At 36.7% G+C, this 16,304-nt stretch overlaps 1 protein-coding gene across 3 annotated transcripts in view; it reads right to left on the minus strand.

The window, feature by feature from the left end:
- LOC103721993 (E3 ubiquitin-protein ligase PRT6-like) overlaps window positions 1-12,300 on the minus strand; it is a 33,067-nt gene extending 20,767 nt beyond the window's left edge. For all 3 annotated transcript variants that reach the window (XM_089928205.1, XM_089928204.1, XM_089928203.1), the window contains exons 1-8: window positions 11,942-12,300; window positions 9,958-11,061; window positions 8,422-9,662; window positions 8,190-8,330; window positions 3,690-3,933; window positions 2,877-3,599; window positions 1,488-1,685; window positions 559-1,217 (exon numbers count right to left, since the gene is read on the minus strand). In XM_089928205.1, the coding sequence (XP_089784331.1) occupies window positions 559-1,217; window positions 1,488-1,685; window positions 2,877-3,599; window positions 3,690-3,933; window positions 8,190-8,330; window positions 8,422-9,662; window positions 9,958-11,061; window positions 11,942-12,013 (4,382 nt within the window). In that variant the 5' untranslated portion in view covers window positions 12,014-12,300. The remainder of the gene's footprint in view (window positions 1-558; window positions 1,218-1,487; window positions 1,686-2,876; window positions 3,600-3,689; window positions 3,934-8,189; window positions 8,331-8,421; window positions 9,663-9,957; window positions 11,062-11,941) is intronic.
- Window positions 12,301-16,304: the final 4,004 nt, after the last annotated feature.

The raw sequence follows: 16,304 nt of genomic DNA on the forward strand, positions 1-16,304 counted from the left end.
GGTTGTAGCGAACATCCACATTCAAAATCTATAGGGAAGAAAAAAATGTTATTGTGACTTGGTCAGAACATCAAGGAAATTCTAACAAAGCGCATGTTGGTATACTACTAACAGGGGATAAAATCATAAGCATTGGAACTGATGTGGTAAAGAAAGTGAAGAGGCAATTAGGCAACATTAATATTCTTTTGAATGGAGGAGTGAAGCCACATAAGGTGCTCACAATATCCTATAGCAGATTTGTCTCAAATCATCTATGGAAAAAGGAAAACTTGATGTCCAAAATTGCAACTGTTCAAGAAATTCATGGTATTATGAGATGAGCTTCAGTTGTCTTCTCAAAGAGTGCAACATACCCATGACACACATTAGGGCAACTTTATCACATGGTCATTCTTCATTTCCTTCTACAAGCAGGATATCAAACATCAAATAAAAGGAACTCTATAAACAAATTCTAATTATTCAAACAAGCTCAACAGTTAAATGCATCATTAAAAAAAATGAAACTTCTGTAAACAAATGAATATATTCCAAGTTCCAGTTTACACAGCATACCGTTGTTTCAAGGATGACAGATATCGATCATGACACTCCTGATGCACAGCATGCCCACAAGAAGAAAGATGAATCCCATCACAATTGCTCGGACCAAATCTATTGATTTTGGCAGTTGAAGAAGTAGGCTTTGATGATGAATTTGCAAGATGTTGCAAATTACTAATGGAAGAGTGATGTCTTGAAGTTTCTTTTGTCAAATATGCAATGCACTCTCCAAGCACAGAAGACCCTATGTTTCTGCTTTTCTTTGAAACTACTGGAATATGAAAAGTAGAACATGTCTGTTTACCATCCGGTGCCTCTGAATGGGATTCAATACTATGTATATCCCCTATAATAGACTGATAGATTTCATCCTCTATCATCTCCAGAGACAATGTGTCTGTGCCAGTATCACATGATACAGCAGGCAGTTGATTTCTAATATCAGGAAGCCGTTCTTTACAAAAGTATAGAAATGCATCACCTTCTGCAGGTTCTATATCAACGGAAAAATCAAGGCCCGCAACCTGAACTAATTGCGCTGGATTGCTTGAGTCACCACTAGATGCATTAACAAGCCCTTCTTTTCCAATTGCTTGTATCTCCTTATCTGACTGGCCTCCATCTTCCCATGATGGTGGACCTCTCTCAACAAAAGTTGTAAGCCGAGATTTCTAATTTCAATAAAGTGAGAAAATGAAAGTACAGTCAATAGTGGAAAACAACAATGAAAACCAGTAATTTCTTGATGGCATACAAGTATCCGCTGACAGTAAAAAGTGAAAATCATGAGAAGACCTAGTGATCGGTATGCATCTGCAAGCACTCTAGCGAGCAATTCTTTTTGACAATTTACTGAATATGAGATACAAAAGTATTTCACTATGATATAATCTGAAGAATGCCCAACATTCTAAAGTAAATTATCAGAAACATATTGTTACCTGGAGAAGAATCAGGAAGCACAACGGACTCTGGGAATCTGGATCATGGCAAAGAGCACAAATAGGTGCTGATTCCTCGGGGACATGATCAACTTCTGGGTTTGATACTTCTTGCTTGGATATCGGAACATGTGGTTCATCATTAGTCATGGACTTAAGGCTGGCGATAAATCTTGATTGTTCCGCTCTCATTTTTGCCTACAATGTACCCAATGAACAAGACAAGTTACACAAAAATAAACAAAGTTTTCTTGAAATTACAATATCTGTAAGCACATCACAAATTTTCCAAAAATCACAATATTTGTAAGAACAACAAGTTCAAATAGGATCAATTTCCTCAAAACGAAAAAGAGCTGCTTCTAAACATGCCCACAGCCCGTTAATATTACATGCAATATTTACTGCATGGCTATCTGGCATATATGGATCAAACAAACATCAAGCCTTATTTTTCATACATTTGATATTCATGAATAGCCCCATGACCAATCAAACCAAATGCCAAATAAATCCTTTAGAGATATTGGTCTATTATATATTATAATGGTCATTTATATAGATTGTTTAGTAATATCATCACACGCCACATGAAAGGTGATAACATATTGTAATTGTGCATAAAGGAGTCAAAAACACTCGTTTCTCTATAACAGCATAGAGAATTGTTTCGAAAATAATTCGATGACCAAGAGAGTACAGTACTTATTGTGCCAATGAAGTTTGAAAAAGTGTAATCCGATGCTGGGGCAACTTGAAAATCAAAAGATGAAGTCTATACGATTCCTCTAGATTGATTACCTGAGAAAGATCTTTATATTTTTTCCTGGTTTAAAGATTTGAGAACAGTAGGCTATAACATGGAATTTGACAATTTACAAACTCTGGTAAGGGTGAATATCACGTATCTCATGAAAAGCTTCTCAAAGGGAATATATCTAGCTGACAGAAACTACATGTGCAGGTCAACAACTCTACATGCATATATTTTCTTTCTTTGAGAGTGTGAATAAACATAAAATCAATTTTCCTCAATCACCTAAATCATCTTTCTCACGTCTTTCATCTTCAGGGACTTTAACTTCAAATGCCCCAAGGAAACAATCTTGCAAATGATAAGCGCAAGAAACCACATGCTGAATTCACCACACACATAACTTTGAAAGGCTGTTAGGGAGCACACGGCTCAAATATATCAAGTTGATAAGTCATCACACACGTCCATGTAATTTTGCGCAGCTATGGCACAGAATCTTTTTTTTAAAAAAAATGAAGGATTAATCAAGCTTGAAGGTTCAAAATGAATACATAGGTTAAACTTTAAAATAGTTAGTCAAAAAAATAATCTAGATTTGATCACACAAAAAACAAAAAGCTACAAAATCTTACCATTATGGCAGCCTGATGCTCTCGTGCTTTTGCCCTACGCTCCTCAGCATCAGAAGATGGTGCGGAACTCTGAACGGTAGAATCAGGAAACTGCTGAAGCATTCGATAGACCACATCTGGCGCCAGTTGCTTCAGAACACCCATGCAATCAGTACTCAGCTGAGCAAACCTCTTCAATAAATTCTCAATCAGAGAAAAAATGTTACACTGCCTTGTCTTAGAAAAACTGTTGTCACTTTCTTCCTTATGCTTCCTCATTAATGAAACTAGCAGTGACAGCAAGCTTTGGTTCTTCCAGAACATGGACTCACTAGAGGCACTCATATCAAACTCTTCACTAGCATAAGTCAGTATAGGAAAAGAATCTTCTGAACAGCTCATGCAAGACTGATTATCACGAGTCTGTGAATCACAAATATCTAATGCTAAAGAAAGTAAGTGCAATGCTGTTATGAGAACAGAGTCAGGAGTACGAGACACTGTCGAAACAGCATAAAATAGAACCGCACGGACAATTTCAAGAACTGCTTTTGATGTAGCGATTCTAGAAATGGTAGTCAAGGGTTCAAAGACGGCAGTCCATCGAGGAAGCTGAACATCAAGTGCAGAAACTTGGCAGAACTGAAAATATCTCTCCTCTGCAACTTGCAAATCCCTATAATTCCAGCGGGGATGATACAGATCCAATTCTTTCCAGTAAGAATTACAAAGAGAATATTTACCCTGAAATGCAGGAAGATATCAGTTTACCTTAACTGATCACAGGCCAAAATTTTCGAAAGGAGAAACATATATTACAACATAGAGCAGAACCTGCTTCATGCCAGATGGATTCGAATACACCGCAAGCATATCGACAACATTTTGAAGCTGGTTACTCTTTGAAAGATCGCGAGGAAGAGCTTTTACCAGCTGGCTATGAGTTGCATCTCTGGTAGCTAGCTTATAGACCAACTCTCTCTTCAAATTTTCAACTAGAGAAAGTCCAGAAAAACGTCGTTCTTTGACTATTTGTATGATGAAAGTGAGCATTTCCTGCACCAGAACTGGCTCATACCTGAAAATAATGTTTTCCTTGAGGCATTTGACTGAAAGATCTGTTTAGAACATGTTTTTTTTTGGGGGGGGGGGGGGGGGGGGCTCTAGTATAACTGGTTTACAAAAGCGTCAAACAAAATGCAGATATGAAGGTTCTGTACTATAGATCAAAGTTTTTAGAAAGTAATTACACATGCCCTAGGAAGTGCAATCTTCACACAAGTTCTGCTGCTCTGTCCACGTGCCAAGAGTAGCACTTACTACTATTAAATGCGAATATGCAAAAATCTAGGAGAGAAATAGATGATAATCTGTTTCTCCGATAAATGCAGCAAAAATTATTCTACCATAATAAGGCACAAAATGTGCAAGAAACCATGGTTTCTAAAACTATTCCCAATGATATACATCTCTTACATACTAAAAGCTTTCAATGTAAAAGTTTTGGCACACAATGTTCCATTCTAACATATTTGAATCTAGTAAGGAACTTCAGCCAAACAAAAAATAACAGGTAAAGATAATGGACAAATTTCTAGAAGGTAGAATTTAAGTTCAAGCTATTGACATACAGGGAAAATGATAGTTAAAAAAAATGAGTTGAATTCACATAATGGAGTTGTTATAAGCACTTGTTATGAACTGATGAAAATTTTACCATAGCCACGAGAAGATTGCATATTTCATGCCCTCAAAGATTCAAGACAGCCAGTTAACGATATTTCTACTAAATTTTCCATCTAAAGAAGAAAATTTCAAATCAAATTAGACTAGTAAAACACTGTGCTTTTCAAGTAAGGTTGGAAGAAAGCTACTTTGAAATAAGTTTTACTATAAAGGGCAAAAGGCTTCATCAAGTTATAGCTGCAGGAAAAAAATGATCAATTTCCTTGGGTAACATCACCTGCATTTGACTCAATTTTGCAATACACCATGGCGAACCTGTAGTAACTGACATTATTCTTTACCTGCATTATTGACCCACCCCATCTTCCAGTATATTCAGGTTTCTTATCCAGTCCTCTGTTCATAAATCATGATCCCAAGCATGGACCACATTAAATGAAGCTAGAATAAATAATAATGTTCTGCAGCAAATAAGTAGAGCATGAGGTCTCCAACATTTCTCAAGGACAGTAATTAACAAGATAGTATTCTAGGTGTTCTTTATCCCTCAGTGAACTGCTGGTAGTGCGCCAGTTTATAACTACATAAACCATATAGGAGACTCTCAATTCAAAAAGAAAGCAGACAACTCTCTTCAACCACAGTGATGTCCCCTCCCCCCCCCCCCACCTTATCACATCAAAAAGTGGAAAATATATCAGTGAAAAAACAACCTTGAACTTCAATCCAGCTAAGTTACAAAGTTGCAAGTTTAATGTCATCAGCAAAGAAAAAGAGACGAGAAGAGATGTTAGAAGTTATGTCTAGCTCAATCCTGGGAAGCTAGATTTTCCTAACCTATAAACCTCCCTTACTCCTGTATGCACCAGTAATTACATATTGTAGATTAATAATAATAATTACAAAGAGTAGGGGAAAGAAAATAACAACAAAGTAGATATGCCAACCTATACCTCTCTGTCACCCCCAGACCCATTCTCAAACACCATTTCATATCGCAGGACCACTACCATTATTAATTACAAAGAACCGAAAAAATAAAAGGACAGTATAATTTGATCAGGCTGAACCCATACCACCCCCTCCCCCCCCCCCCCCCCCCCAAAAAAAAAAAAAAAAAAATCCATATTGCCGTTTTACTACTAATAATAATTGTAAGTTTTTGAAGGTGAAAAATAGATCATGCCAGCATCTTTAATACTGTTTTTTTCATCAAACCTCAAGGTTATCCTAAAGCTTTTGCCCCCCTAATTGATGTTCTTCAAAAGACCTCATGACTGCCCAACAAAATGATTTCGTTCGAACTTCATCTTCCTTTGTGGCTTTGTGCCAAGGAATCCAATGCCAAGCAGTAATTGTGAGAAAATATGTTTAACTTGTATTAGCCACGGCCAGTACAATTTCAACACATCTATCAACAGCCGGTCATATAAAATACTTCAACTCTCTCAAGCCATCGCCATACATCGCTCCGTAGACCCAACATAACTTTACCTACCTTGGCTAGTAGGGCACATGATAGCAAATTTAACTATTTTGGATTCTCTGTGTTTTTTTTTCTGAATTCATTAGTTCCCTCTGTTATTAATTATTTTATCCTTTGTAATTTGACTCGTATGCTCAAATCAAATATACTATAGCACCCATCATTGAGATGTCATATTATTTACTGACTACACTTGCTGTGGCGCTTGATACTAGTTTTTTTTAAACTCTTGCTCTGCACTGACTTCTAATCAGTTCACCCATGCCAAACTTATTCACTCTCTTATCTCCACAGGAATTCACTACTTGGGCTACAATCATACGAGGTTTCCTCAACTGGAAACCTCTTACCTATTGTTTGTGAAAACTTCACTCATATTAACTATGTCAGTCCTTTTGCCCATATCCTGCCATTCATCTGCATTAAGTTCTTGACTTGCTCAGATTCTTAAAATAGGTATATGGTGTGAGGCTGTAAGCAAAGTTTAGATGACATGGATACAAGTATGGTAGATTTTTCCTCAATGACAGAATCATGTTACTGTGCTACTACCATAATCACTTATCAAACAGTTAAGAAGCTAGTTCCCAGTTCCCACATGTTAGAATTTCCTCAAACTGCAAATGAAGGTAGAGATAAATTGAGAGAAGGAAGAAATCAATATTGTAAAGCCTGAGTCAGCATCTGCATCATTGTTATTTTCATTCCCTGGGAACCACTGTCAAGGTACTTGCTCATTCTCCACCACCCCTCCCCCCCAACAAAAAAAAAAGAAAGAAAAAGAAAAGAGAAAAGATGCAACATAAAGTTTAAAGCAGTCAAAACCAACACCTTGTGAAAACAAAAATGCCTAGGCGGCTAGTAGTTAAATTCAGGGATACGTTCTACTATCTGTAAACTCACAGCTGAGTTGCACGATACAGGAAAAATCAAGAGTAGACCCAATCTGCTCTACTTTGAGGAAGTTAAATTTTTTTGACTTCATTCTGAACTCAATCACTAACACATGATAACTGAAAATGCAGTGAAACCTTAAGATACAGAAGGGAGACCTTAATTCAAACAAGGACAGACTAAATGGAAAAATAGCTGCATTTTTCCCCAATTATTGTTGAATAAGCCAAAATCCAGTTTGACACATGATGCTTCTCTTCAATTTTCACTACTTAATGATCGATCCACAACACCAAAACTCGATATTTATGTTTTTTTTTAATCTGGAGAAGTATACTCCATGTATTCCCTGATGTAAACAATGACGTAAACAGCAAGCATTATTTCACTGACAAGAATGTCTATACAGATTCTACCCTGCCAGTTCTGGGCGAAAGTCAAGAAAGTAGTCTCAAATGTATGCATCGTTTTCAATTAAGAAATGCATAGAATTCTCTAAAGGATGCACACTCCACATATTTTAGAACATGTGGCTCTAGACAGAGTGGAATGGAGGAGAGGGATTCATGTAGCCAGCCCCAACTAGTTTGGGATTAAGGTTTAGTTGAGTTGAGTTTGAGTTATGCACACTCCTCGCTTTTAACAAGTTGATTAAACCAACAATCGGAAGTAACGACCAAGCCATGTTTTGAGATTTTGCAATGCTTCCCGTTACTAAACCTTTTCTAACAGCTTTACCAGGGAAGAGAAAAGGATGCAAATTTGACTGGTTGTAAGAACAACAGAAAACATACAACGACAGATTCTGATGCAGCAATATTTTCGTGAGCACCATGGAAGAACAATATTTTAAAAAATGAGTGCTAGATCTTCACAAACATCAAAATATAAAAACAAAAGGTGTGGTGTCCGGTGGCATAGTTCACAAGAATAAAAATTTTAAGATATACTTTCTCTACTAATTCAAGTATGTCACTGTCTTATGGGAAGTTTAAACAGCTAAACGACATCTGCAAGCAAAGCTTCATATGAAAATCGAACAAGTTATTATACCAGAATATCAGAACACCGTAATTCTACAAATTTGTGGCAACATGAAACTGGCAGCAGATGCTTCATTATTTGCTTACCTTTTCTCTTCCACTAACAAAGAATATGCTACAGGGCATTATCACAAATTTTTGGTGTGCATGCATGAAGTAAACATGAAGAGATTAAATGCACATTTGGCATGGCAATATGCCTACATGGAGAAATTAGATACTTACTCATTATGTTCTGCAAGATTCAGAGATGTGTAATTTGATAAACCAAATCTTTCTTGAATCCTCCTGACAAACAACTCTGGAGGAGCTAATGCAGCACAGCATTGCAACAAAAAAAGATCAGATTCTTGCCCTTGTTCAAGCCTAGAGAGGAAAGGAAAAGTGAAAACCTCGGATTAATTTACTAAGGATCTTCTTCTATTTGTAAATTCAAAAATTTGCATTATAGACTCACCAGTGGACAGAACGATACCACTCAGAACTTAATATGGCAGCATCACCATTTTTATGCCACATGCCTGCACGCACTTGAGCACAAAATACCCTTAACCTTAGTGGATGCTCCATCACAAAAGCAGAAAATCCATAAGGCTGTAAACTACCCAAAACCTGCCCAAAAAATTCGTGGTGATGTGCTGATGAAGGTGGTGAAGAAATCACAATTGCCTTCTCCAGCTTTTCAGTTTCACCATAACATGTTTTCATTGCTTCTCGCAGCAGCAACGAAAGCAAACGATGTAAAGGAATGTGAAAAGATATATCCTGTGAACTGACATCATAAACTATATCAGGCCAATCAGCCATACTCAACATACCCAATGCTTCCAATTCTGTACCAGGGTCTACCTCCAGTAGACTATCATCTGACAATCCACTCGTAGAAGCATGTTCAGTATACATGTCAGTGGTGCCATCAACATCCATTGAATAATTATCAGTTACACCATGAATAAGAGGATGGCGATGCCTCTCATGATGCTTGCTAGGGGTAGGCACCTGGTCTCCATCAATACGCTCCCTATACACAGATGCCCTGTAAACCTTGCTACTATTTGTGCTCTTCTTTTTCCTAAACAATTTCCTCCTCAAAGTCGAGAAACTATAACCACCGCCACTAAGAGCATCAGAAGAAAAGGAATTATTCCTTGGAGCAGTTTCTGGTTCCCAACATCCCTCAAGAGTTTTTAGGCATTCAAAAATCAACCATATGGCAGAAGATGGAATAGACAAGTGATTCCGTATATCAGTATTTACATCATGATATTGCAATCCAAAATCCAATCTGCTGTTTCCGCTGCTTAAACTGCATGTAGAGCATTCTTGAGAAAGCCCTCCCACTTTTATATTGCGCAGACTATCACTGTCATTCAAACCTTGTATTCCAATAACATCTTTTATTTCCTTAGACTCAACAACAGATAATGTTCCTGGCACCAAAAGAGTATGGACATGGCCAAGATAGTCCCCCAACACAAATGGTTCAGGCAGATTTTCATTTTCCTCTTCTGTGTGAAGACCCGTTGCTCTCTTTAGAGCATCCATGCCTTGTACAAGACTTAAAAGTTTGATCCAAGTTCTGGAAATTTCAGGCCTCTCATGAGCAATGTATTTGGGAACCTCCTCATGGCTCAAAACATACCATGTATCTTTAACCAGAAGAATTGTCGTTTCAGACAGATTTGCCCATTTATTTGCCTGCAAGAAGGTTTCTGATCAAAATTCACCATGATGTTACATATCCAACCAACCATGTGATTGAAGAATGACAGGAATATCCCCAAAGAATCAATAGATCAGTAAGACCAAGTTGTTGTGCTAATGGGTGAGAGTATCGCGTCCTTAATTAATCTCATAAGCAACGTAAGTAAATGTTTATCCTTGACAAGTAGCATGCAAAACTTTTTCAGTGAGGCTATTCAAATGACAAATACAGAAAAAATTTGGGAATGATGCAATGACATTGGAAAAAAAAAATGCATAGACGTGTTACCTGTATACGATTATCTTCTCCAACACAAGACAGAAAAAGGTCTCTCAAGCATCCCAGAAGTACACCCAGCAGATTCACTTCACGTACAAGTCGTGGTGTCAGAATAGGCACTGTGAATATTTGCACAGAGAAAGTTGATAGCAGTGGATAATTTTCAAGCATCGAATCACTGCTTTTTTTAATGATTTCACTAACAGACACTGGATAGTATCTCGTGAAAGCTTTGGCAAACTCATACTTGAAAAGAGGTTCCCCAAGCAATTTTAAGAGCAACTCATGAAGCTTTTTCACAACATCCTTGTCCAAGAACCTCTCTGCCCTCACAAGAACATCTAATAAACCAATACACTGAAACATTCTTCTTGAGATGAAACTGAGAAGACTTTCACTACATTTGCAAAAGTCAAGCAACAAATCAACAATCGCATAAGTTAACTTATTTGCAACCTTGAAACGCACATCACTATGATCACCTTTTCTGAGCCGCTTCTGATGCTCTGTTAATGAAACCTTGTCCTTCCAACACACTAGAAGAGCATCCAGAATGGGACCTACAGAATTTGCTAACTTCTCAGGGAGAGGTTGGATCTGGTCTGTGCCTTTATGCTTTGAACAGAATCCTTCACGTTTCCAGGCAGTAATATCTCCACAATCACAGCATCCGCTACCAGCGAACGTAATGGAGTAGTCATGATCTTTGTGATTTCCATTCTGGAAACATGGAACACATATTGCACAAGTCGGATCATGCTCACATGTTCGACAGTGGTAGACCAAATCATTTTCTCCCCAAACAGCCCCACACACGGCATGTTTGCCAACAGCTTTCTGAGCCAAATCCTGCAAAGATGCCTGTGGTTCACCCTCAAACATGAGCCATTTTAACCACAACATGCTCTCACCAAATTCTTTAACATTGATGCTGCTGTAGCTTCCTCCAGTCTCTGATTTAAATGATCTTCGAGGCTCGGATACATCTACATCGGTCGGTAAGATGGCAGGCACGATCTCTGGAATAAAGGATCTGTTTTCCTTCACGAAAGTTACAAGTCCCAACTGAGACTGTTCCAGCCACTCCAGGGGAACCCCTTGCCGAACAAGTCTCTGAAATTTCAAAGACAATACTATGATCACTAAGCAATAAATGTGGATGTATGTCAGACAGTGTGAAATAATAAACAAGCTATCAGAAATTCAAGAAATTGTAGAAATTTTTGAAGAAGAAAAAAAGAAAGAAGATAATATGGCCGTGTAATGCATTGTTGGAATCAGCTATAATTAATGAACCACAAGATGTTCATCGTTATGAGAGAAGAAACGTTGTCCTCCGGGAGTGCTTCATTTCCTTTTAGGCTACAAGGAGTTGAGCGATCTCCTAGCTTTCAAATTATCCCTTGTCTGAGTGCACACGAATAGGATATTTTCAGTAAAACCTATCAGCATTTTCAAGTGAACTCGCTTCCAAGTGTCATGCACTACCATTAATTCTGCAGCAAATTTCCACGTAATAAAGAATTCTCACGGGAGTCTGAAGAAAGCTACTAACTTTTTCTTCGACTTCCCTCTCCAAAAAGGCAAAAGGAATAGAAAAGGATCAGCAAAATTCGTACACAAATCATAAGAGAAAAATATTAAAAGATTCTTCCTTTACCGCAAGAAGATTTGATGATTACACTAACAGCTTTTCTTGCAAAAGAACACCTCTCGATTCCTTTCAAGATTATAAACCGTATTCCGAAGCAACCCTTTCTTGCTAAAAGGAAAACTAGACTCCTTACCAAAAAAAGAAATACCAGATTAAAACCCAAAAGCTGAAATCGGAAGCTGAAAAGAAAGAAAGGATCTCGACGGCCAATAAATATCCGAAACCCCCGCAACCCCTCGCGCGAAGAAAATCAAACGCACACATACAGAGAGACAGAGAGAGAGAGAGAGAGAGAGAGAGAGAGAGAGAGAGAGAGAGAGAGAGATTATGCAGTCGTGCCTGGACGATGCGATCTCGGGGCGACGGGGGAGAATTCCGCTCCGGCGGTGAATCGACCTCCATTCCGGCCATGACCCCCAACTCCAGTAGTTCGATCTCGAAGTTCCTCCCCCCAGGGTTGCGGACCGGAAGAGAGAGGAAAAAGGAGATGGAAAGAAAGGGGTGGCGGGCTTCTCCCTATCTACCAAACCCTAACTTTTCTTTTATTGTTTTAGGGTTTTGGGAATCTGAGATCATTCCTTCCCCTTGTTTACCTTGGCGGTACTCGGCCGGGAAAAAGGCGGTATTCTGCTGCGTTTTCTTGGCACGCCGCCACTGCGCCCTTCTCCATCCGGCCTCTGTTTGCTTTTATTATTAATAAAATTCTTTATTTTGGATAATAAGTAAGATTTTTATTTAAAAAACTTTTTCAAAATATAACAATATAATATGATTACTTAGAAGCTCATTAGTTTATTGAACTATATTAAATAAAGGACTTTTCATTATTGCTACTAAATTAATACAGAAATTAGTGATATTAATAGTAAAATATTTACTTAATATACACCGCCGCTAATGAAAATACTATTCATTAGTATTATACCTTATCCATATCCCACGTCATTAGATTATATTATTATTTTTTAAAAAAAAATTTTATGGCCATAATTTTGTTTGAAAATAGAAGTACACCCGCTAATAATCCCGTTATATTGCATTTAAATATGTTTTGAATGCAATACTTTTTATTTTTTATTATATGCATGTGGGGTCACGATCTTATTATTTTAAAATAATATATTATTTTACTATATGCAGACATACATATACTTTTATAATTTTATATAGGATAGTTTAGCTCAAAAATTTATTTTAAAAAATAAATAAGCTTTTATATCTATTATTTTCTATTTTATTTTTTGGATATTCTATTATATATATTTTGGGTAGCATTTCAAGAATTATTGGAAGAAGAAGAAAAAATTGCACTTTGGGCATGCGTATGGGTTACATGTTATTATATTATAAAAATAAATAATAAATGACAGCTATTTAAGTTGCTACATAATTGTATAAATCAAACGAGATGGCTAAAAACTGCCATAAACATCATATTAAGAGGTGTTCGTCTCGGCCATATGAAATATTTTTTATTTACATGTTGCTACAAAATCAATATGTTTGCAGACTTTGATGAAGTATATGGAGGATGGTTTTTTCCAAAATCAGCATATTTTTAACCGGCTCGATGAACTTTTCATGTGCAATTAATAAATACTATAAAAAAATTATTTGGTGCAATTGTTTCAAGCCATGGCATAGATTAATGGTCCATTTAGGATGTCCTGAAAAATCATGATATTTTATAATTAAATTATTAAGATAATTCTATACTCTATATTTTTTAAAAAAAATTTAATTTTTTGAGCAAAATAAATTGGCATCGCATCAATTATGCATTAAATAGTTCAATTTTGAGTAGTAATTATCAAAATCACATTTTATCATCATCCTTCAAATCTTACTATTTTTCGACTTTTTCTATTGATCAACTAAAGACCGCCTAAATATCTGATGTTCTCTTTAAAAAAAAATGCAGATATTTTAAAACATGAAAAAAAATTAGATTTGGCATCCAACCAGCCTTGTGCACCTGGAGTGCATGTGAATGCATGGAGGAGCATATTGTCCCACCCAAATCACCCAATGGAGGATCCAAGTTTAATCCAGGGTCGGCTATGATTTTCAAGTGGCCTTATAATAGGACACAGCACCAAAGTTTTGGCTATCTGTAAAGCTCGGCACAAGTTGTCAAGTTAAAGAAACATCGAGGTCATTACTACTTTACAAGCCACCAGCATTTCTACTTTTTAGGTAACTTATAAGAATATTGCTTTGTATAATCTTATGTTTTTTTGATTTTGTGTAGTCTTTTTGCTAGTGATGTAGCTGACTGTGCTCATGCGAGAGCAGTGTAAGCAGCCGATATAAAAAAAAAAAAAAATGCTTTGATGGGAAAACCTTGTAGAAGCAATAAAATTTGGAAAAGCATTACCATGTTCCGAATGCATCATTGACAAATGCGACGGTATGAAATGCTTCAACTACCACTCAGCAAATGTCGATCGAAAATGTACCTACGATGACTGAGAGGAGTGGAGGTTGCACAAGTTAGCCAAGACTAAATGGGTTCATAGGAAAGATTGCGTGCGATGAGTTGAGTGTGAGACACCTGGAAGATTTGTAGAAGAGAGATTGACCGTAGAGGGAGGTGCTAGAGAGAGCCCCAAAGAAGCATCCAGAGGGGGAAACTTAGAAAAAAAAAACATAATTATTTTCTAATTGGCATACGATGGATCCTTATAAAAGCTGTGTGTTTGCATTGAAACCAGATGGTGCTTAACACAATTAAATTTGTCGGTTGGTCTGTCAATTTGAAGCAGCTAAAAAAGTAGCTACACAATTTTAGTTTCTAATTCTTAATTAATCAATCACTAAGAAAATAGAATTCTTAGAATAGAAATATAAGAATTTTGTTGCAGTACTTTGTTTTATTTAACTTTATTTATTTTAAGGGATGGACTCTGGCCATTGGTGAAGTCAAGGCATTATTGGAAAGAAATTTTGACCTTTTTTTTTCTCTCGGTCCAATCCCAACATAGTCCTCGTTCTTTTTTTTTGGGCCCAATCCCCACTATAGGATAAATAGGACCATCTGCCATCCATTTAAAGTTAATTGATAATTACAACCGTAATATATATTTTTTATCATAATTTTGAACTTGGAGAGTGGACTCATGAATAATTGAAAGAGTTTATCATTATAGAATCAAGATTATATTTTCCAATCTAATATAAAAAGCATCACTGGAGTTGTTCCTGGAATTATTTTGTCCTATTTATATAAGACACAGATTCTCGTAGTCCTTTTATATAGAAAAAAAAATTCCCTTCTGAAATTGGTTTGAAAACAAGATGGAACCAATTCATCAAAAATTTCTACAGAAAATAATGAGGCAGATTGGCAAATGATTGCTTATTTATTATTTATTTTTAATAAAAAATACAGAAAGGCTTTTTCTCTCCGACTTTTATTCGTCTCTCTTTCTTCCTCGTAGGTTTAACCTGCACCGATACCACATCATCTCATCCATCACCCATGAGAATCCGATAGTTCCTTCCTTACCCTCAACCCTTGTTGCTATTGTCTCCAATCTGCTAGTATTGGAGATATTCTCGCTCCTCATCGCATTTAACTTCACATGTACTTTTTGAAATATTTTGACTTGTTAGTCGACATATGGCAAGCGTCTCTCCAACCTACAAGCCCATAAGTAGCATTTCTCTATATTAAAATCTAGAGCGGACGATTTCAGATTGATGTCATCTCAGCATTACATACAATAAGTTTTTGATAAGTCGGTATCCGTAATTATACATAAGAAAAGACAAGAATCTAGCAAGAAATGAGAAAATTTCAAAAAAAATGCTTTCCAGTTATTATAATTACGATGAGTTGCAAGAAAATAAAAATTTAGAATTGTTAGAATTCTAAAGGAAAAAAAAAATTACTCATAGAAATCTAGCTTAAATAAGTTTTTTATATGCATAACACATGTTAAATACTAGTTAATAAAATGCCAAGAAACTTACACCATCCTCTAGAAAACCTCGGGCAAGACTCATTCTGTAATATTCTTAGACATATATAGCTGTAATTTGGTTTAAAGAAGCAGTGTGACAGCACAACCAAAATAAAGGAAGGCAGCGTACTAGAAAAGGGAATACCAAAGCGTCGAGAGAAAGGCCAGTGAAGGAGAGAAAGCTCACCATTTAACGATCAGGTACTACGTGCCTTTCTTTGGGTCGGTGGGAAATGGAGACACCATCAAGCCTCGCAGCTACTGCTTCAGCGAGGTGAGAAAGGAAGCGCGGTTAAATTAAAAAGAAGAAGAAGAAAAAAAAAAATCAACACTGTTTTTAGGCCCCACTCCCACTCTTCGATGGAAGACAAAGAGATAGGTATGATTTATTTAGAAAGCATGAGCAGTGTCTTTTCCCTTTCAATGATTTTCTCCAATTGAAACAACGACAAAGACTTCAAGGACTAGAATAGCCAACCAACTGCAGATTAAGGCCATAAAATCACTTTTAATAGGGCAACACTGAAACATCAAGAAAATTGCACTTCTTGATAGATATTGCATAGAATCCAAAGTGCTTGATTAAAAGATTAAATGGAACAAGCTGCAGATCTTGCACTAATCCAGTAACAAAATAAAATCCCATCTATAACGACAAAATGCATAACATCCTTTTTTCTGCTACGGAATTGTGACCATTGAATCATCCAAACCGACAGAAATCCAAAACAAAGTTA

This window comes from Phoenix dactylifera, chromosome 17 (assembly GCF_051530095.1).
Source record: "Phoenix dactylifera cultivar Ajwa chromosome 17, Ajwa_hap1_PhDact_Kaust_v1.1, whole genome shotgun sequence".
Classification (NCBI taxonomy): Eukaryota; Viridiplantae; Streptophyta; class Magnoliopsida; order Arecales; family Arecaceae; genus Phoenix; species Phoenix dactylifera.